The 22,819-nt window shown below is 36.1% G+C and overlaps 1 protein-coding gene across 7 annotated transcripts in view; it reads right to left on the bottom strand.

The window, feature by feature from the left end:
- The window catches only part of SH3D19 (SH3 domain containing 19), a 207,350-nt gene that overhangs the window by 22,140 nt on the left and 162,391 nt on the right, over positions 1-22,819 (bottom strand). For 6 of the 7 annotated variants that reach the window (XM_074274173.1, XM_074274172.1, XM_074274176.1 and 3 more), the window contains 6 exons: positions 19,122-19,234; positions 14,631-14,689; positions 12,716-12,980; positions 7,389-7,457; positions 7,072-7,212; positions 1,554-1,626 (listed from right to left, as the gene is read on the bottom strand). In XM_074274173.1, coding sequence (XP_074130274.1) covers positions 1,554-1,626; positions 7,072-7,212; positions 7,389-7,457; positions 12,716-12,980; positions 14,631-14,689; positions 19,122-19,234 — 720 coding nt within the window. The remainder of the gene's footprint in view (positions 1-1,553; positions 1,627-7,071; positions 7,213-7,388; positions 7,458-12,715; positions 12,981-14,630; positions 14,690-19,121; positions 19,235-22,819) is intronic. The other variant, XM_074274175.1, reaches the window with a different exon arrangement.

Here is a 22,819-nt window from a genome sequence, read left to right on the forward strand (position 1 = left end):
GACTCCCTATCCATATGTCATACTTTCTCTCATAATAGCCACAACAACCCTTGAGATTGATACAGTCCTTTAGGGTTTGCTTTCCACTCATTTTATTTGAGCCTTACAACAATCCTATGTGATGAGTACCACATATACTAAATTATTCCTTTTGCAACTGAAGGGACAGGTTTGGAGAGGGGTACAATGGCAGCCAAAATGTGAGACCATGACCTCTGATCTTGCAGTTAATGTAAGCTAGCTTGAGCAACTTGAGTAAATGTAAACTGCAAAAGAAGCTCCAACTACCTTACAGGAAAACTTGCCCATGACTCTAGGCCATCCTTGGCACTCTGCCTTTTTTATGCTATTTCTATATGATATTTGACCCGGCCTAAAGGTGGGTTACAGGGATCTGCCACGTTGCCCGACTGCTGCCCAGGACTGTCGTTCCAATAAACTCCCCCTCCCCCAATGAATCTAATAAACCCCAATAAATCTACACCTATAGCCCACACTCCTGCATTTTTTCAGTATCTCAGTTTTCTCTAGGAGGGTCTGCCACCCTGTAATTCCCATAATCAGCACAAAAGATATCTTGCATCTTTACAGAGGTCAAACAATCAAGCATTCAATCAAGCACTTCTTTATGGCAGATACTGTGCTTGTGGGTGGTGATACAAAAACCAACGTGGAAAAGTCTCTTCCCTTCTGTTAGGTGAAAGCACATAACAAGTACACGGGCGGTATTATTGGGTTGGGGGCTAAGGGTGGGGGACTAGCAGGAAGTCAAGAGAGGCCATGAAGGAAGCTGAGATTCTAAGAGGCAGAGATGAGAGGAGGAAGGACAATCTTTGAATGAGGGTCAGTCTGGCAAAGGCACGGAGACAGAGGACAGGAAATGTTCATGGGGAAGAAAGTAGACCATATTGAGGGTAGACAAAGGACTGATAATATGAAATAAAATTAAATACTTGGCCATGGTCATATAGCTAGTTAAATTTTATGAAGGAAAATTTGTTCAAAACAATACTTTTGAGTATAATTTATTACAATTAATAATTGGTATCACACTGGCAGATTTTTTGCAAATAATTTATGGAATAACTTTTTAAGGAGTTCAACAGAAAGTAGTGTCTATTTTGGGGAACAGTTTGAATGTAATTCTGCTTGGAAGAAAGGGGGACAGACTAGGTGACCTCTTAGGGTCCCTTCCCGATCCAGAATGCTCTATATTCAGAGAAAATAGGTCAAAATGAATCTTCCTTTATCTATAACCAAGAGATTAGTAGTTTAAAAATATATCGTCTGGAACATAATTTTTTTAATCATCGTTTCCATACCTGAAGGATTTGTGATATTGTTAGTGGAAATAATTGCAAGTGTGATTATTCTCTTCCCCCAGGCAGACTGCAACCCATCTATGACTCAACTACTAAGTCCTAGTGAAGCAGAGAGAGATCTTTAAGGCACAGGTGCTGGATCACATAGCAAGTAAGTGTCAGAAGCAAGATTTGACCATCTTCTTGACTCCAAACTGAGCACTCTATCCAGTAAACCACTTTTGTCCTTACCTGCTGGAAAATCATGTAGCACAAGTGCATGAGGGACATTACTGTCAACAGATTTCTGTACACTGGTTGTATCCTTGTAAGGAAAAAAAAATAATGAAATCATAAAGTTACCACTTAATTTTTTTTTCTTGTTAATTCTACTGACACATATATTATCAGTACATAATATAAACCATATACATAATATAAGCTGAATTAAACAAGGGAAGCATTATCAGGTTAGGAAGGAATGTCTTTGCCAAAGGGAGGATAAACTAACTCTCAGTGATTAGCAAATCACTTTTGAGAATTTTATTTGAGAAAGACAAGAGGAGATGGGGAGAGTAAGAGATATCAGAAAGACAAGAAAATAAGAGAAGGAAGAAGAGAGTGAAGGGAGAGAGAATGAGAGACAGAGAAGAGATGGGAGGAGAGAGGAAGAAGAGGAAGAGGAGGAAGAAGAAGAGGAAGAGGAGGAAGAAGAAGAGGAAGAGGAGGAAGAGGAAGAAGAAGAGGAGGAAGAGGAAGAGGAGGAAGAGGAAGAGGAAGAGGAGGAAGAGGAAGAGGAGGAAGAGGAAGAGGAAGAGGAGGAAGAGGAAGAGGAGGAAGAGGAGGAAGAGGAAGAGGAGGAGGAGGAAGAGGAAGAGGAGGAAGAAGAGGAAGGAAGGAAGAAGAAGAAGGAGGAAGAAGAAGAGGAAGGAAGAAGAAGAGGAAGGAAGACGAAGAAGGAGGAAGACGAAGAAGAAGAAGAAGAAGAAGAAGAAGAAGGAGGAGGAGGAAGGAGGAAGGAGGAAGGAGAAGAAGAAGAAGAAGAAATGGGAGAGGGGAGAGGAAGAAGGAGAAAGATCATCATCTCATCTTTTGCAATATCTCTATTCCTTTTCACAATGGTACATATGGAAATTTTTCTAATTCAAGCTTATAACCATGACTTAGATTGGTAATGATGTTGCAGGCTTCAAATCTGGTACTTCGATTTGGTAGGAATTCTACTCTTGTCTTTCATGATGAGGAAAGAAATCCATGATTTGCTACAAACTCACAACAAGCATAACCATCAATTCTAGTTAATTTGCTATGGGTTAATTCAATACTGTTTCTGATTAGGAGCCAATGTTGAACCCCAGCTGTCTGGCTTGGGCTTTTCTACAAAATTGGAATGGGTAAGTCAATGCCAAAGCTTATATGGGAAAAGGAAAAGGGGTACCCAAGGTGTTTTCAGGAACTAATTAGTTGATTTCAATCAAGTAAATTAAGTAAAATCAAAATCCTTACTACTGCTTATCACCAGAGGGAGGGAAAAAAGCTGGACTTGGAAATTAAAAAAAAATATATTTTTCTTTACATTAATGATGATTGTCTATTATCATCATCACCAAAATTTTATTAAAATCTTCTGTCAAGAGTGAAAATAATGGCAAAACCATGAATTAAATTACACTGAATTCAAGTATTTACAATGGAAGAAATATTTGACAATATTCCACCCTTCCCATTCCCTGTTTCCTGTTTACAGGGTAGCTTATCCTTCTTCTACTTGCCAATGGCGAAATTTATCACCTTCATGGGCTCATTCATGATGAAGCAGGCTGACTTAGATCTGGCATTCTCGGTAATGCCTCACACTCAAAATGTTTTGTTCCTCTTTTACCTCCCAAGAAAATGCCATCTATTTATCTTATGTCCATGACAAAGGAAATTCTGAGGAAGTCTCTGGGTAATTAATTAGTTTATTAATTAGGCTAGCTAATATTCAATAAATTGATGTTCAGTGGTTTCTCTCAATATATAATCAAAGACACCTAATGGAGACACTGAATGCCTTAAATATATATTTTTTTTTATCTTTTTTTTTTTTTTTTAATTTTTTCCCCCGAGGCTGGGGTTAAGTGACTTGCCCAGGGTCACACAGCTAGGAAGTGTTAAGTGTCTGAGACCAGATTTGAACTCAGGTCCTCCTGAATTCAAGGCTGATGCTCTATCCACTGCACCACCTAGCTGCCCCTTTAAATATATTTTTGAAAGGGAATAACCTTGACAGGAGAAATCAACTCTAATTGGTGAACAATTAATGAGGAGGTGATGTGGGCTAAAAGCCTTCAATTCCTCCTGCTGAGAACATGAGACTCAGCTACTTTCAGCAATCTGGACACAGAATCCCATTTCTATCCAGACTACTCTCGTGAGCTAGATCATCCTAAACTTTTAATTCTAGAAGTAAGGTCTCCTAGTTGGGTAAAGTCCCACCCAAAATGGAGAAGCATGTTCCTGGAGGATCTGGGCAATCTCAGCTATCAATCTTGTCCTTAAACACTATTTGACAAAAGACTAATAAATTTTTGGTGGTGATGATAATAGACCAACATCATTAGTCTAAAGAAAGATATTTTTTTTATTTTCAAGTACCCTTTTCTCCCCCCCTGCCAATAAGCAGTAAGATTGGTTTTGATTCTCCTCATTCTATTTGTCCTTGATCTACAAAGGTTGGTCCCTGAATGAGGAAATATAAAGAAAAAGCCTTAATCCAAATTTAATAATTGGTTATTAAAAAAAAATTTTCCTTGAGTCTTAACCAGGGCTTTGCTGCAAAAGTGGTTAGTGAACTTGGGATACTATGACTATCACTGACTTTATAAGCTACCATTCTAGTGATTAATATTTGCATTTTTTGTAGAAACTTTCAGTGCCTAATTAAAGGGAGAAGAGTATGAAAATTTAAGGCATCAAGGTACAATATGAGTATTTTAGGCATGGAGGTCTTTTAATGGTCTTAAAATCACATCACAGAAAGGTCCTTCTCTGGCTACATACAAAGCTGACCGTCTAACGCTGACCAGCCGTCTTTAATGGAGAAGAGGAGGACAGTGTTGTAGATAGGGAGTGATACTTCTTCGAGGGATCAGAACAAGTCATCACAAGTCTTCAGGGCACTTCTAGCACTCAAAAAAAGGAAGCCAAAACACTGAAAAAAGAAATCTTTCTAAAAGAGCTGTATCTGCTAACTACCATTTTTCCTTAGCTGGGGAGTGGACATATTGAAGCTCATCCATCTAGAACATAATTAAGAATAGGAGACTATTAGTACTTTTAAGACCCATACCTAGAGTTTATTGACTTGGAATTATGTGTAAAGTAAGGATATAGAATAATCTTTAATTATTCTTGTGTTATAAGAAAGCAATAGATAAAAAATTTGGGAGTGAAGCTAGTAGATGCTGTCATTCAGAAGCAACATCTAAGGGAAGAAGGAAATAGAAGCCTAACAGGAGAAAGAAAGTAAGGCACTGGATAGCAAGCTTCAATTTGCCGTTTACTTTGTGTATGACCCTTAGCAAAATTAAATCTCATCCCTGGACCTCATTTTCCTCATCTACAAAATAAGGTGATTAAATTACATGTTTTCTAAAGTCTCTTTGCTCTAAATCAATGAAACAAAAGAAAAACAGAGCCCTGAAGTCTGGGGCAAACAGTTGTATAAAAATTCCCCAATAGTATAAGTATTTAAGTCACAAGAGCTTACATCACTTAGAAAATCCCTTATTGCAGAAGATGGAATTGTCCTAGGATGCTGAGTGAGTGGCGTTACTGAGGCCCAACACCACCCCTTTTACGATAATCTCTGGATACTGCCACAGCTTGAGAAATAATTGTGTCTCCAGTGAAAAGACAAGTCAGGCAAAATTGAAGTTAGATAAAATTTGGAAGGCTTTAAAAAAATCCTCCATTTCTTTTTTTGATATTTCTAGCTCATTTTTTTTTTTCTCATAAAATACAGTTTTTGGCAGTCTCATTTCCCCTGTTATACTCATTTGTGCTCGGAGAGCAGAACAACAGATGTTATGACCAAATCATTGTATGTCAAAACACAGAAGTGTCAGGATCAAAGATAAATTTCCTCTATTTTCAATGAATTCCAGAGCATTTGATCTTCTAATAGTATTTTGTTTCAAAACTACATTTTGTTTTCAAAATTCATTCCTCTGAAGAAATCTATCCAATAAACATTTATTAAGCACCTAACTATGTGCACTGGAATGATATTAACTGAGGAGATCATAAAACTGGAATGAAAGATAATGGATTTTGCCTGTATTTGGCTTATTACGGCTGCTATGTCTTTTTTTTTTTTTTTAAATGTAAATGATTTTTTTCTCCCCTTGAGTGAGGATCTAACTGTGTTATAGTCTTGGTATAAGAGCTCCTAGTGTGGAAATTCCCTCCACCAGCTCGGATCAGAGACTTCTTTGTAATTTATGATCACAGGATCATGAATCTAGGGCAATAAGGAATCTCAGAGGTTGTTTGAGTCCAACTTCTTGTTACTGAGTTGTTTTCAGCTATGTCTGAGTTTTTGTGACTGCTTGGAAATACAATATATTTTGCAAAGATACTGTAGTCATTTGCATTTCCTCCCCCAGCTCATTTTACTAATGAGGAAACGGAGGCAACAGGATTAACTGGCTTGGCCAGAGTCACACAACTAGGAAGTGTCTGAGGCTGAATTTGAACTCAAGTCTTCCTGACTCCATTGTGCCCCTAGTGACTCCCGAAAGACATTTTTGGGAAAATGTCTAGAAGTAAGATACCTGTGCTAGGTATCCAGATACAAAGATAAGCCTGACCTAGTTCCTGCCCTCAAGTATCTTCTATGATAAGGAAGATACACCATCCATCATTAAAGAGCCAAAGAGCTGCTTTTCAGTTTCTTTTGAATGCTTCACATATTACAAGGGGACTCAGCATTTAAACCTCAATGAAATAACACATGTTGCCACATCTTAGAATTATTTCCGGAGTAAAAAGAAATTAAACACTACTGATTTCAGATGAGAATACTTTGTCACTAACCATGTCCCTTGTAATTGAAACAATTAGTTTAGATTTGTTTGGATCCTCCCTCTCAGTTGGAACAAATATTTATTTAATTAGCAAGCTTATGAAATAGCTTCTTAACTAGACATTTAGCAGACATCTCAAGGACAATTGTGCTGCTTACAAATAGCCTTCATTACCATGATGCTACTCTCTGGGGTTCCCTGATTTGTCAGGTACCAACTAGGATTGGCTGCTTTGGGGGTGGAACTCAGTTACATTATTTCAAGAGCTACAATTACCAAGATTATGGCCATTCTAAGTTTTAATCTCTGAAGGGAAGAAGGTAAATTTGGCTCCTTTCATCATTACCTGTTTTGATTGCTATCAAAATTGCTGTCATTTTGCTAAGCATATTTGCATTATTTCAAAAAAGCAATTTTTACAATTGAAAACTAATGACTCAATTTTGGGGTAGCTATAATAAACTACTATATAAAATGTGACTAGTATAAATCACAGTCAGTCTATGCGATCAAGCTGATGGGGATAGCTATCGCAGGCCTCCTATAAAGGATTTATTCTTAAAATGGTATAAAATGCTACTATAATATTCTTCTGTTATATAGAGTGTGGTAATAAAATGGAAGCTAAGATGTAATTAATAGTTCTGTCAAATGTTATTGTTACATGTAGTGTATAGTGTTGCACCAAATTAATTTCTTACTTTTGATCTGCTTTTAAGATGCTCATCAAGTGGGGTGATAATCTTCATCTGGGACAGGTGAGCTCTGCCCATTTCCTCTCCCTTTTGGCATTGCAAGAAACTGTCTTCAGTTTGATTCAGCAGCACCAGCACTTCTCCATGCTATAAGGTTGTTATACATACTCTCAGAAGCAATTATTAGTGAATAAAACATTATTATTCCCTTCTACCCCAAATTTTAATCTTCAGAGCCCAAAGCACTCAATAGCGTGTAAGAACAGTGATAGGAGTCAGTGAATTTCTTAACTAACTGGTAAAAGCTAAGAACATAACTGTACCTTACAAGAGAGCTCTCCAGGGTTTTGAGAGACAGTGTCTTCATTGGCAACTCCATGAGGCACAGGCAGCTTAAATAGAAGCCAATAAAAAGATTATTCACGATCAAATAAGCTCCATATAAACTGCAAAATCTTTTGGGATTCATTGTGTATACTCAAAATATAGCTGACTCTAGATGAATTCTCTTTTATAAAATTCCTTATAAACAGTGAATACTTGGCTTTTTGGTTATGATTCATGTGGGGTAATTTACCACTCTACAAATATAAGATCTTATGTCTAGAGTTGAGCTTCTTCTCCTAGCACAGAACAATCAAGATGTCACGTAGAATGAGTCCCTGAATGAACAGCAGGACAAATGTCCATCTGTGTAGTCTGATGGAGTTATCATGGATATAATGACACCAATGGAACCCTCCAAGAGGCCAGATGATGTGGTTTTCTCATCCCTTGGTTCTTCCTGTCTTTTCGTTTTTATGTCTTCTTCAGTGCCAGGGTTAAGCGTATATAGGAAATAGTTCATTCTGTATAAATGGTAAGAAATCTTCACTAATCAGTCAAATACAAACTCCCTAAATGGAGGGAATACTTTTAATTTTGCATTTCTAATCCTAGCAAAATGTCTTTGGTATATAGTAAGTACTGAGTTTATTATTATTATTAAATAAATGTTTATTGAAATGAATTGACAGGAACTGGAGAATTTTACATATAGAGTGAAACTAAGCACACTGAGAATTCTGAGAATAAAAGAATTCACTCTAAACTCATATACTTTCAGAATGATCCTCCATAACCCCCCCCCCAGAGCTGTCCAAGGTTCTGAACTGCTTCTACTTGAAGCCCTTTCTGATACAGTGGACCTTCTCTGCTGTCCTACTGCCTTAAGCCATGGTCTCTTGATTCTGACTCTTCCTGATGCAAACATCTGTTGTGATTCATGTTCTCCACCTGCCCTGATCTGTGCCCACCCTGATTTTAAAATGCTCCCTCTGCTAATTTCTTGCTCTGGTTATGATTTGACTGAATGGTGCCATTTCTTGGTTTGCTTCCTAATAACATGTTTAAATTATGTGGCAACAATAATAAATCAGAGAACCTCATATGTTATTTGTTCAAATCTCAGGAATAGATCCTCAGGAAGAGACAAACTAATTTTAAACTAGAGGAAACCCAAAAAGAAACTCAGGAAACTGGCACAATGAATACAGAAGACATGGGTGTGTCATTGTCCTAATTCTGGCTCTAGTGAAGTGATATCTAAACACATTGTTATTTTCTATATAGGTGGAAAAACTGGGTCAGTTTTCTATCACCAGGATCCCCTCATTTGTCCTAGATTTCTACTCAGGCTCCTCAATAAAATGTCCCCACAATTCTAGCTTTAATGGTTAATGATAACAACAGGGTAGGAACAATTAGAAAAAATATATATAATTTAGTAAGATTTAAAAAAAAAATTGGGCCTGTTTTTACCAGCAGAGAAAATTGCCTCCAATGATATAGATCAGCAAATCTTGAGCTTTTAATTTGAGAGAGACTTAGTACCCTGAGGAATTACATAACTTGCACACAGCTAGTCTCTGTCAGGCTTGAACATAGGCCTTCTTGACCCAGAGCTAGTTTTCCATCTATTACACCAGGGACAGCATTAATAATTGCCAATGAATAGAATAATGAACATACTACTGTAAAGATAGCACCATTTTGTACTCATAAATTGCTTTCAATTGTCCGAAACACAGAATTAACATTATAAATGAAACTTTTTTCTAGTTTGGTAAATGGATCATGGGTATAATAATCATAACAATCCATATTTTCCTGGGATTGTCCTGATTTCAAGAAAATAAAGTGTTCTTTTGTCAAACCTTGGCAAAAGCAATTTCCTTTGTCAGATAATACACCAATTTTTGATTTTGAAAATATGGTTATTTTATTTATAGCCCATGTCTGGAAATGATGGTTCCTTTAGATTAAAAAAAAAAAAAAAAAAAGGATTCTTTCAGCTTAGATTAGATGATAAAAGCTAGAAAAAGTAAAAATCATGTGACATAAGAAACATTTTTCAATTAAAAATTGAATCAAAAATCAATAAAAAAAAAACCCCCCACTTATGCACTACTACGAGCAACAATTAAATCTACTACTAGTTTTTTTGACAGTTGACAGTTATAATACTGTCTGGAAGGAAAGCTAGTCTTTAAATTGAAATATCTATTTTCAAGATCAGATTTTTGACTGAATAACCTTGGACAAATTACTTAATCTCTCTGAATCTACCTTTCCTCAGTTATTAAAAAGATATGAACCCCTGAAGTCAGGAGGACCCGAGTTCAAATCTGGCCTTAGACATTTAACTCTTCCTAGCTATGTGACCCTAAGCAAGTCACTTAACCCAACTGCCACATTAAAAAAAAAAAAAAAAAAAAAAGATATAATTTTTTTTCCTGCATGCTATTTAAGTCCTCCTTGAAGTATAAAAGTGACTCCAGGTCTTGAACCTATGCCAGAGGAACATATCCTTAGCAGGATAGCTCTCCAAGCTGAAAAACCCAGAATGAGTTGCATGTCTGTGGTTACAACACTAGCCTACCTAATTTTAGAAAGAATTACTATTGATTTAATTTTCTGGCCTTTAATAACACACCGGCAGCTAGATGGCGCAGTCAGCACTACATTAGTACTGTCCCAGTACTCGGCACTCAGTACCGTGCTGAGTCTGAAGTAGGAACTCCTTTCTGAGTTCAAATCCTGGATCAGACACTTATTGTGTGACCCTGGGCATGTCTTTAAACCTGTTTGTCTCAGTTTCCTCATCAGTAAAATCAGCTGAAGAAGAAAATGGAAAGTATCTCTGCCAAGAAACCCCAAATGGGGTCATGAAGAATTAGGCATGACAGATAAGACTGAACATTATTGTTCAAACAGTGTCCAACAACAAAAATAACAACCCATGAAGATTGTCTAGCAAAAAAGTAAGGGAGTGACAACCCTGAGGAACAGTTGCTCCTTATAATATTGAGAAATTATAAGTGTTGTAAGAAAAAAAGGTTTTAAATCAATATCACTTCAAATTTAAATTTCTGTTCATTTTACTAGAGGAAAAAATTCCCACCAAGAGGATGGAAATGACAATTCCCAAACTTAATGTTAAAGGTTTATAATTGAAAACACAGTTGTCTATCAATGCTTTTATCAATAGTCACATAGCTACTACAGACGTGAAAGCAATGATACCATTCATAAAGATGGTCTAGGTCTCTCAGCCTAATCCAGTACAACCCAGTCTGGGCAGGGAAGAGATACAGCTTTTTTCTATTAAGTTAAAAATTTAAAAATTTGTAAAAATATGTAAATATGTACAACAATGTTTTCATTAAAGTCTTTTCTAGGGAAAATAAAGTATTTTTTCATGAAACTGTTGGTATAATGAGTTTATTATCATTATATTAAAATGAACTAATATATTTTAAAGTATCTATTTTTAATTTGTAATACAATAAGAGTAACAACAAGTTTCAATGGTATATTCAAAAGAGTAAAAAGTTCAAGAACTGCTGGGCTAAAAACAAATGCATCCTCCCTTTACTCATTCTAGTATCCCACTCTACTACTAGAACACAATTTTCTCCTTTCCATCGCAGTTTTGATATATTGCAGGTTGGAGTAAGAAATTAAATCGGAACTTTGAGGGAGTTTTGTGGAAGCCACAGATGACACACAAAGACCAACACAGAAAAAGCTTAGAAACTCAGAAATGTATAAAATATATGTATAGTCTTGTATAATATTAATTTATTTTATTTTTTAATACCCAAAATATATAAAATTTCTTTTTAAAAATTAAATTAAGTAAAAAGTTGAAGTTTATAGAAAGAACATAAAAACCAGCAAATGACACCTTGTTTTCCTTGGATATTGCAGATTCACACTTCTATACTTGTTTCCTCACACAAATATCATTTCATATATCTATCCTTTTGTACTTAATGCTACCCATGCCTGAAAAATACTCCCTCTTCCCCTTCCTCTCTTTGTTTTCCTGGCCCTCTTCACGACTCAGCTAATATGTTACTTGATGCAGAAGGCCTTTTCCAGACTTCCCAGCTGCCAATGCCTTCCTTTCAGAAACTCTACTCTCTTTAGCTTTTAAAGCCCTTCACAACTTGGTTTCTACCTCTATTTCTATATACCTTAGACATGAAAGCACTCTCTCCTAAGCTTTACTTTATGGAATCCCCTTTCTTCAAGACTCAATGGAACTCAATTACAGTCTTCTGTATGATATCTTTCCCGACTTACCCAACTCTGGTACCCTTCTTACCAAACTATCTTGTATTCAACTATTTTGAATTGATTTGTATTTATTCATTTTTTATTTACATTGTATATTAATTAATATACTTGTTTTTTTTGGCTTTCCCATTAGAAATTACATTTCTTGTAAATAAGAATTGTATCAATTCACAATACTAGACACTTAATAAATAAGAGGCTAATTTATTGATTGATATTTTTTATGTATACAGTTATTTTCATGTTTGTTTTCCTTTCTGAATGTAAGCCTCTTGAGAGCAAAGATTATTTTTGCTTTTCTTCCTATGCCCAGAGCTTATTGTATGTATGGCATAAAGTAAGTGCTTGACTGACAGAGAAACTGAGACAAAATTTCAAGTTTATTAAGAGGAACAAAAATTCAGACTCTAAAATGTGTTAAATGATAAAAAACACAAAAATTAAATAGACTATTAATGTTAGATTTTTGGTGCTGTGGGGAAAAAAGGAGTGCAAGATCATTTCTTCTTAATAAGAAAATACTTTCAGTTGAATCGTTTAATTTCTTTTTTAAAGTTGTTAACTTTACCTCAGAATTTACTTATGGATCACAAATGATAATAGTCAACAATAATCCTATATTACTATATTAAGATCATAAAAAAAGTAGAGACTTTAGAGACTTCTTACCTTTTGGTTCAATGTTCTCACTTTACAGATGATGAATTTCCTGTTCATAGAATTTATGTGACTTATGCAAGGTCATATATGTGACAGAAGCAGGATTGCTTCCATGATTTACCGGGTCAGATTTCATCATTTCTGTCTGATCATGAGCAATGGCAGTTTATGGTCCCTCTCTCCTATATTTCTAATAAGAACTAAATCCTGATTTAAATAATAGTTGTGCTTCACTTATGGGAGCACATGAGCAATTCTATAATTGCCCAGTCTATTTTTCTGAGAAATATTGTACCTTCCATTTGTTTCTGAGAAACTCTTTAGTTAAATGATTTCTGATCTAAAATAAGAGAAAAGAGTAATTTACCATGTATTTCTTGTAGAGAGGGTGTCCTGGTTTGGGTCTAGGAGGCAACACTGGTTCTTGTTTCCGTAAAATTTGGCTTTTGGCCCTCGTGAGTTCCATTGTTAAGGCACTTTGTTTATTCTGGAGATCCACGTCTGATGAAGAGCGACCAAAAACTTGTTTCTGAGAAGATACCTTGGATGCAGAGAGCTTGGGGGGAGGTGGCCTTCCAGGGGCCCCTTTTGGTGGAGGAGGTCGAGCTGGGATGACTTTTCCATCTAAGGGTCTGTACATCAATGTCAAGATTCACAATCAGTTTTTTGTCCTCTTTTAGATTTTTGAAACCCCTTTGCCCCTCACAAACTACATACATATGTACTCATACATATCCACAAAGTCAGTGCACTTGAGACATTCTGAAACATGCAGGATATGCAACTTTTGTGCAAACGAAGGCAGCATTAAACATTATGATATTAGAAAAATGCCACGATGTTCCAGCTTCCTCTTATCTGGCACTAGAGATTCATTAGTTCAAGACAAACTAGCATTTACTATCATGAGCTCTCTAAGGCCTCATTTGCTCTTAAACACACTGAGACTATTTCAGGAAACTAAGCATTTTCTCCCAAAGTCCAAGATGGAAAATCTATAAGAAGATATAAGGCATCTGTGCTAGAGTTTAGAATAAGTATTTTGTTTTTTACATTATAAGAGTTATCATTAAATCCCTAATTTAGATTAATTAAAAACAAAATGGTTCTAGAAACTGAACATGGAGGATCCTATTAGTAAAAGGCTTGGCTCTTTTAATAGAAATGAGATCTTGCATAATCACTTTTTTATTATTGTCACATTAACTATTTAAACATTTTTGATACTACAGATTATCTTTAATATGTTTATCTTCCATTCAAACCCCCTGAGACATTGTTGGAAAGATGATCAATGAAAAGGTCTCCTGTCCTAATTACTTAAGACCTTAAGTTTGTCTTTTATTTCAGAGAAGAAATTCCAAGACTCAAATTGTAGAAAGAAATGAGTTTCCAAATAACTCTGTAATAAAGCTCCTTGGATAAGAAGACATTTCTCAACTTTTGAGCTGAATCAGCCTTTGATGATCCAACCATTTTGGCAAATAATTTGCAACTATACTCCCAAAGTCACTAAACTTCCTTTAACCTAGCAGTACTAAAGCTACTAATCACATATCCCAAAGAAGTCAAAGATAGAGTGAAACAGTCCATATGTACAAAAATATTGTCAGAAATGCTCTTTGCCATGGCTAAACAAATTGTGTGCTATATGAGATAATATTATGCCATTAAAAATAACAAGTAAGGAAGACTCATTGAAACAGGATGAACTGACAGACAGAAATGAGCAGAATCAGGAGAAAAAGAAGTATGATGATTACAATGATGTAAAGGAAAACAAGTATGAAAGAGTTAAGAGCTCTTATCAAATTAATGTCAGAAGAATGATGATGAAACATGCTTTCTTTGCTTCCTAGCAAAGAGATGATGAACTCGAGGCTCAGAGTGAGACACATGGTTTTTTTGACATGGCTAATGTATTCATCTATTCTGCTTGATTGTTTATTTGCTTTGGAAGAACTTAGAGGAGAGGAGATTTAGGTAAGTGGACAGTGAGAGAAATGGAAAAAAATTAGTAAGCCATTAAAATAGAAGAAAGCAAAAAGATGTTCAGAAAGTTTCTGAAATGGGGCAAATTTTGTTACTACCTTGTTGAATTTAATAGACTTGAAAAACTAACTGTATATAACAAGAGTTCCTGATTTCATATGCAATATTTTTGTTTCTCCTTTGCACTCAATTATTTTTGTTGATGATTATTAAGTTCATAATAAAAAAGTAATTTTATTTTAAAAAAGAAGTAGTCTATGGACAAGTAACCACTGCATTCTAAAACCTACCTTGGAGGCAGCACAGGTCCTTTGGAAGAACTTCCTGCTTGAAGTGACAACTCAGAATCCTACAACAATACATTTTAGGTATGTATTATCACTGTTAGGAATTTTAAAATTTGAAATGTTAACTTCCATGAACAGGCAATTTTTGCTTAAAACCTTTAGGGGTTGATCTATAAAGATAAACACAATTGAGGTTTTAAAGTCTTTAACAACATAAGAAGAGTTAACATCATTACTCACCTGACCTATTTCCACTTAAATCATTTGTACCGTGCTCTGGTTGTGCTCCATGACTAGAAATGCTTTCCCTCTTCATCTCTACCTTTTAGAACCTCTATTTCATCCTAAACTCAACTCAAGTGCTATCTTCTACATGAATAAATGAAAAAGCATTCAGTATTCATTAAGAACTTATTATGTGCAAGACAACGTGCTAAATTCTGGGGATACAAAATACAACTAGCTCCCAATTAGTTCAAATAATGAATCCCTTAAAGTGATTCTGTCTCAATAGAAATATGCAATGCAAATTCACATAATGTGACTACTTAGGGGGATTCATTATTCACATTAATTGGGATGGAGCCATACAAAAATCAAGACAGAATCTGCTCTCAAACATCTTACATTCTAAATAGGGAAGGTAACACATGAGAGTGGTTGCCAGGGAAGAGTATTCTGGGCTGGGAAATCACAGAATGTTAAATGGAGTTCCAAGAATGATGGCATTGACTTGATTACTGTTCGCAAATCAAGAGGTTGAAATTATGGGGAAAAGAAGATAAAAGGGAAAGAGAAATGTTGACATTATAGGAAGATGTCCAGAGTACCACATGGTCACTCTGGGAACTGACACCAATCAGCCACTGAAAGCCTTTCCTGATCTGACTGCTGGTACCCTTCTTCCTCAACCTCCTTTGAAGTCATTTTTCATACATTCTGTTTCTATTACATATGCATATATCTGTTTCCTTCATTAGAATTTAAGTTCTCTGAAGGCAGAGAATATGACACTTTTGTCTTTTTATCTTTAAGGGCAATTTGTGGCTTTTAGTAAGAGCTTCCTAAATGCTTGCTAATTGCTAATGCCCTAAATATTTACAAACTAAATTGAAAGTTCCTAAGACAGAAACCATGGATCTCTTTATGTATCTTTAGAGCACAAAACTGACCTCATTATTATGAAGCCTGTGAATCTATTTTAAAAATACCAATATATCACATTTGAACATTTAAGATGTTCAAATGATCACGAAAGATGGTTGCTTGTATGTTTTGCTTCAGGGAGGTAGACACCTGTTTTCTAAATAGTCTTCAATGCTATCTATTAAGAGTTTGTACCAAAGTAGGCTTCTTCGACCCATAAGCAAGAAGGACATAGGTTAGGTAGCTATTCCAGGAAGAAGAGAAAAAAAATGAAAGGTGTTTGAGTGGAAAATAAAATTAAAGGAGCAAAGAGAATGAAAGGAAAGCTGAAAGTGAGCTGAAAGTAATGGAGATGGAGGGGAGGAGTAATGAGAAGAAAGATAGACTTCCCATACAAAGAGAAAAATGTGGCTGGTATGGTTTTTGAACAAATTGAAGTAGAGAGAAACAGGAAATATAGAATGCAATAAGAAACCTTTTTCCAAAGGAAAAAAAACCCCACAAAGATTTGCTAGACTAAGGGATATAAATTTATTAAATTAACAGACTTTTAACAGACATAGAAGACATCTATTATCATAACTGTATTACATGGAAAAGGTTTCAAGTCTTTTATCAAATGGACTCCTACAGAATCTCAAAGCTAGCCTTTGTAGCTTTTGGGCCAAAAGGAGGTAAAATGTGCATCTGGATAAGCTTTATTTCTACATGTGAGGAAGTCAAACAGAGGGATCACTCTTTGGATTCCTCATGTAATATGAATACAGAAAAACTTCTGAAAACCACTAAAAGTTAAGGATACAGTTTACTTTTTCTGATTTATGAATCCCATTTCATTTCTCATCTCACATTCAGTTTTTTTTTTGGGGGGATAATCATCACCACACAGACACATAGTATATGAGAGAGCAACCATTGCGATCTTCAAGTAGATAAAATTCTAGCCACCATAAGGAAAAGTAATGATGGTCCCAATATAATCCTTGTTATCAAACTCTAGGATTATTTCCATTTTATCAACTTAAAAACAAAGCAAAATTTATTTCTATGTTTTGTAGTTCCTACCGAATGTTTAGATCTTTCTTTAAATATTAGATAGTGAATTCCTATTAGCTTCAATCATATAAGCATGTTTCAATTTTTAAAAATTTCCCTTTTAAAAAGTGAATTAAGCCTGTCTTAAAACTTGGCTTCACTAATGGCCTCGGTTAATGTAGTGAAGCAAACCAGCAGCTCATAAACTCTTTGATGTCCCAGAAATAATCCATGCCTTGTGAACACTCTTCTGACCATTTCTGCCCTCTGATAAATACTGCTGTGAGATTTGAAATCTCATTTAAAAATCTGGCCACTCAGAGAATATCAATGACCTAACAGGGATGTGTGGAAACTCTCACTGCTTTTCTAAAAACTGAGGGGTGGGCTCTCAGTAGAATTCTGAAACAAATTCTTCCAATTGATTCAGGTTAGTTACAACCAATGCAATGAATCAGTAACATTCCAGATGGGTGAGTTTGGATTAACTTCTGTATAAGCTACAAGGTACAAGAGAAATAATACTAACCTAAGTAATACTAACTAAGATTAGATTTAAATTCAATGTGAAAGTCATTTAACCTCTCTCAATATCAGTGTCCTTATACATAAGAGTGTTAATAGCATCTAAATAGCTATCTTTTATTTTATTTTATTTTATTTTTTTTTTCCTGAGGCTGGGGTTAAGTGACTTGCCCACAGTCACACAGCTAGGAAGTGTTAAGTGTCTGAGACCACATTTGAACTCGGGTCCTCCTGAATTCAAGGCTGGTGCTCTATCCACTGCGCCACCTAGCTGCCCCCTAAATAGCTATCTTTTAAAAAATTTGAATAAAAAAAATTGCTACACGGATCACATTCATTCCCCCCCAATTTCAAGTCAATGAATTAGATAACTTAAATGTCAAAAGCCTCTGGATGGTCACATGTAACAGCAATAGTATTGAAAAGTCACTTTTATTAGGTCTGTACAGGGCAAACCTTGTTATAATGAATGTCAACAAGCAAGTCAAAATCTGTTGTGTCATATGTGTCGAATGTTAAGTAACTGTTAAGTGAAATAAAATATTGTTATTTTTTTGAAGAAGAAAAATAAATAGAACAAGCATACTTCAAAGAAAATATATGAGAAGAGATCTTCATCTCTATCACTCTGTGAAGGTGGAAGGGCCAAGGATATGAGATATTGCATATATTTTTAATCTTTTTTGGGGAAAATTAAACATTTTAAAATTTTCCTTTAAAAATGAAACTTCTCAAACTGTGCAAACCCTTTGACCCAGCAGTGTTTCTACTGGGCTTATATCCCAAAGAGATCTTAAAGGAGGGAAAGGGACCCATATGTACAAAAATATTTATGGCAGCCCTCTTTGTGGTGGCCAGAAACTGGAAACTGAATGGATGCCCATCAGTTGGAGAATGAATGAATAAATTGTGGTATATGAATAGTATGGAATATTATTGTTCTGTAAGAAACGACCAACAGGATGATTTCAGAAAGGCCTGAAGAGACTTACAGGAACTAATGCTGAATGAAATGAGCAGGACCAGGAGATCATTATATACTTCAACAACACTACTATATGATGATCAATTCTGATGGACGTGGCCCTCTCCAACAATGAGATGAACCACATCAGTTCCAATAGAGCAGTAATGAATTGAACCAGCTACACCCAGGGAAAGAACTCTGGGAGACGATTATGAACCTCTACATAGAATTTCCAATCCCTCTATTTTTGTCCACCTGCATTTTGGATTTCCTTCACAGGCTAATTGTACACTATCTCAAAGTCCGATTCTTTTTATACAGCAAAATAACTGTTTGGACATGTATACATATATTGTATTTAATTTATACTCTAACATATTTAACATGTATTTGTCAACCTGCCATGGGGGGGGGGGGGAAGAGGGGGAAAATTAGAGCAAAAGGTTTGGCAATTGTCAGTGTTGTGAAATTACCCATACATATATCTGGTAAATAAAAACTGTTAAATTAAAAAAAAAAAACGAGACTTCTATGGAATGGCTCCCTAGAAAGCATGTGGAAAAGAGATACTGAAATTTTGGTGATATACACAAAGACAGTAATGAAATTTTATTTTAAAGATATGACATTTTCATTATAATTTTATTATAACATAATTTGACTTGTTATATCCTTCAGATATTTTATCCTTCTGTTACTTCAGGACCGTGTTGTTTGTGCTAATGCTAAAATAATCAAGGTGTAAATCTAACAATAGACTAAGCATTCAGAACTATGTCACATCTTAGCATTTCAGATTAAGATAACCACAGACTACTTACTGAGCATCTGGTTCTGCCAGCATTACTGGGTTTTCCAGAAGTTGTGCCAGAAGTGTTCCCAATAGGCTTTTCAGCAGGCAGAGGTGGGGGGGTCTGTGGATCATCTTGCAACACTGGAAAAACATCAATATTTCATTCCATTAAAATGATTTCAGGTCTTTGTAAGATTCAAAAAGTATGTGAATACCTTACAGGGCTTTTGCCTGAGGAAATGGCGATCCTAAGAAAATACACAAAGTCTAGGCTTGGGCAGATGGATGGGAAAAGCATGTCAAATGCAATTCAATATATATATATTAAGCACACCTGCTAAACTGAAATCATTATTCTAGGGCCTAAGGGTGCAATGTTCAAAATTCAAACAGTCCCTCCTCTTAAGAAGCTTATATTTTAATGCAATGGGAGAGGGAGGTAACATGTACAAAGATAATTAAATATAAAATATATTAAAAATATATATGACAATTAACATTCAAGAACACTATGTTGAACATGTATTTGACATCCGTCCCCTAGTTGGAGACATGGGGATAATATGACACCTTAAGGCTTCCAGGCCTAATTATCCTAAACAAACACTAATATCAACACCCAACTTCATGAGGCTCATTAGAATTCCTTTGTGATTCAGCAGATAAAGTGGGATGTGGTACAGTGGGAAAAACCAGATATTTGGGGCCAAAGAACTGGAATTCAAATCCCACCTCTTCTACTTGTGACTTTGGACAAGTTCCTCATCTATAAATTAGAGGGTTAAATCAGGTGGCTTTCCAAAAAAAATTAAGTAATTTTGAATTTAAGCACAAAATAAGGGAAAAAACAATAACAAAAAACAACGCCATGTGCACAACAGCTCAGGTGGCTTCTGACATTCAGTTCTAAGTATAATTTTTCAACATGTTACTGCTGCCAACTTGGCCAGGTTTTCAAATGTAGCCAGGCTGCATTTTAAAGAAGCCCCACGGTGGGCCACAATGTTCATACTGGAAGTCCACACAGCATAGTAGGACTTGTCAGAGTTCGTGCACCATTAGCATGACCATTCCAGAAACCAGGACCACTGCTATGCCTTGAGGAGAATATACACAGACAGAGAAGAATTACAGGATGGTTGAAAAGATCCTTTTCTTCAAGAGATAATTCCTTGCTTCCACTTGACATGAAAAAAAAAAAAAATCTAAAACAGGAGGACAATTTACTTGATGCTTCCTGTCTGATTCTTAGACAGGAAGGCAATTCTCCCTCCACTCCCCCAAAGGAAGATAATATCAAGGTCAGTGACTGAAGAAAATGCTTCAAAGAAAGCCAGGGGCTTCCTAGACTGAAAAATAGCACTGCTTAGTAAATCAAATCATAGTAATTCTAGAGTGGCTAGACCACTCCCTATCATTATAGCTGTTCTTATGCCAAAATGAAATCACTCTTCACCTTACAGTATGACAGATTTAGAGGTGGAAGGTTTATCTAGTCTAATCACCTTCTTTAATAAATGAGGAAATGTTGTAAAGCAAAATCACTTGCCCTCCATCAGCTGTGTATTAACCAAGTGAGGTGAGATTTGAACTCAAGCCCTGAGATTCCAAATCGACCACTCTTTCTCCTTAACAAGAAAGGCTGGCAGACATCTAGACTGTAGCACAGTTATAAGGAACCATAAAAAATCCAGAGAGTACAATGTAACATTACAGAGATGACAGCTTGCTGGCTGGCAAGATTTGTTTCTGTCTTCCAGATAATTGTGCCTGTTCCCATCACTGGCCTGAAAGCATCATAAAGCTTTTCCTTTTCTCTCCTTGGCCCTGCCAAGCTCCGACTACTTGTGTCACTTGAGAACTTCATTCCTTCTTTTCTCTGGAGCCCAGAGATGCTAGGAGATGGGCTCTATAACCATAGCAACAAGAAGTGTTAGGGACTAATTGTTTATATGACTAGAAAGAACAGTCTGAAAGTTGGGAGGAGGAGGGAAAGGGGAGGTTCAGGTTTTCTCTTTTATTCTAACCTGCATTACAGAGTATATTTGGCCATGAGGGCTCGGGTGGTTTCTATTATTGTTGTTGTTCTTCTTCTTATTATTTAGTAGTAGTACATCTCTAGAATGTTCCTTAAAATGATTCATGATCCGAAAGCAACTTTACTTAAGCTCCATAGGCAGACATGCTCTGTGGCGTTTTTCTACTTTGATATTTCAATTGAGCTGTGACCTCAACAATGTGGTCCAAGGAAGTAGATTTGTAATCCATCCATAAAACTCTTGGCCACATCCTCCCATAAATCCTCCTCAGGGTTTTTTCCAAATGCTAAAAGTCTTTTCCCAGATATTTTGTCATTACACAGATGGCAACATATCACTCTCCATCCATTACCGCTTATCCTGACACATGACTGGCTCACCTTCTCTTCTGTTCCTGCACTAGGATGCTTTTTTACCCAATTCTCAATTGACAATCTATTCATGTACCTCCCTGTTGCCCCATGTTTGAAGATTATATCATGTCACGAACTAAATCATATTTTGTCTACAAATATTTAGAATAGTAACATCTAGATAGAACAACAAAAACTCAAACTCCCTATAACCAAGAAATACAAATGGTTCTTCTGGGATACATCCCACTAAGTCCCATCTATAAATATCAGCACCAAGGCTAGAGGGAGTGGTTTAAATAGAACAAAGAATTGGTTCAGCATGACCACAAAGTAGAGCATTAAGACACTGGTTGTTTTATGCGGTCTCTCTAGGTGCAACAGGAAGGCATATAATAGGGAGATCTAAGGAGTTGGAAGAATTCATCCTACTGCTGGTACTAACAAATGGGATGCTACCACGAAGCCTCAGGGTAGTTTCAGTTGCTTGTGAAGAGCGAGTCATACTCCAGGAAATCTCCGGGGTTGGGAAAAGGTATGGCTAAGATGTTCGGAAGATTTGGGATTTGACATAGGACTCTCTGTGTGTTTTCTAATAAAACAACCTTTGGGAAGGTGGCCAAGAAAACTATGTGTATCCTCTCTCCCAGGTGTGTTGTGGGTTATACCTATGGTTAGTATTTTCCCATTAACAAGGAGGAAGAGGGTAATCTGCTAGTATGTGTAAGAGATTGTGACGATGAGAACTTCCTAAGTGAGACACTTGAGGTTGCATTTCTTCTGCCCTGTCAGCCTCCGGGTGTGATTAAGAGCTCTAAACACATCACGAGAGCGTTCAAACATGTGGTTCCCTGAGCAATTTCTCTGGCTTATTCTCTAAATCTTCTTCTTTTCCTGGTCCCTTACTTCTAATAGCAAAATATCAACAGACTACAATCCACACCTTCATTTTGAATAGAGCTTTTCTTGAAAAATCAAAACAATTAAATTAAAGGGGCAATTTGAGAGAGTGAGAAGAAAGCCTGCCAACATTAACTCTGGGGACAAGTCATGAGAACATTAAGTAAGTCAAAGCTCTTAAGTAGGTGATAGAGAATTCAGGAGGTCTTAAAAGGTACAGTTACCAGTGATACAAAGAGGAGATGATAGGTATGGACTGGCTAATAAAGTCCTAAAGAAAGGGATACAGATACTATTGCTTTAAGTAAAGGCTAGAGGTGGTGGAGATGGGTGTGGGTCATCACTATTTCAGGAACATCTAAGGTATATCACTGGACACATTTTATTATCATCTTTCCTTGGGCATAAGCATTCCAGGCCCAGCAGTCTATCCA

Source organism: Sminthopsis crassicaudata, chromosome 6 (assembly GCF_048593235.1).
Source record: "Sminthopsis crassicaudata isolate SCR6 chromosome 6, ASM4859323v1, whole genome shotgun sequence".
Taxonomy (NCBI): Eukaryota; Metazoa; Chordata; class Mammalia; order Dasyuromorphia; family Dasyuridae; genus Sminthopsis; species Sminthopsis crassicaudata.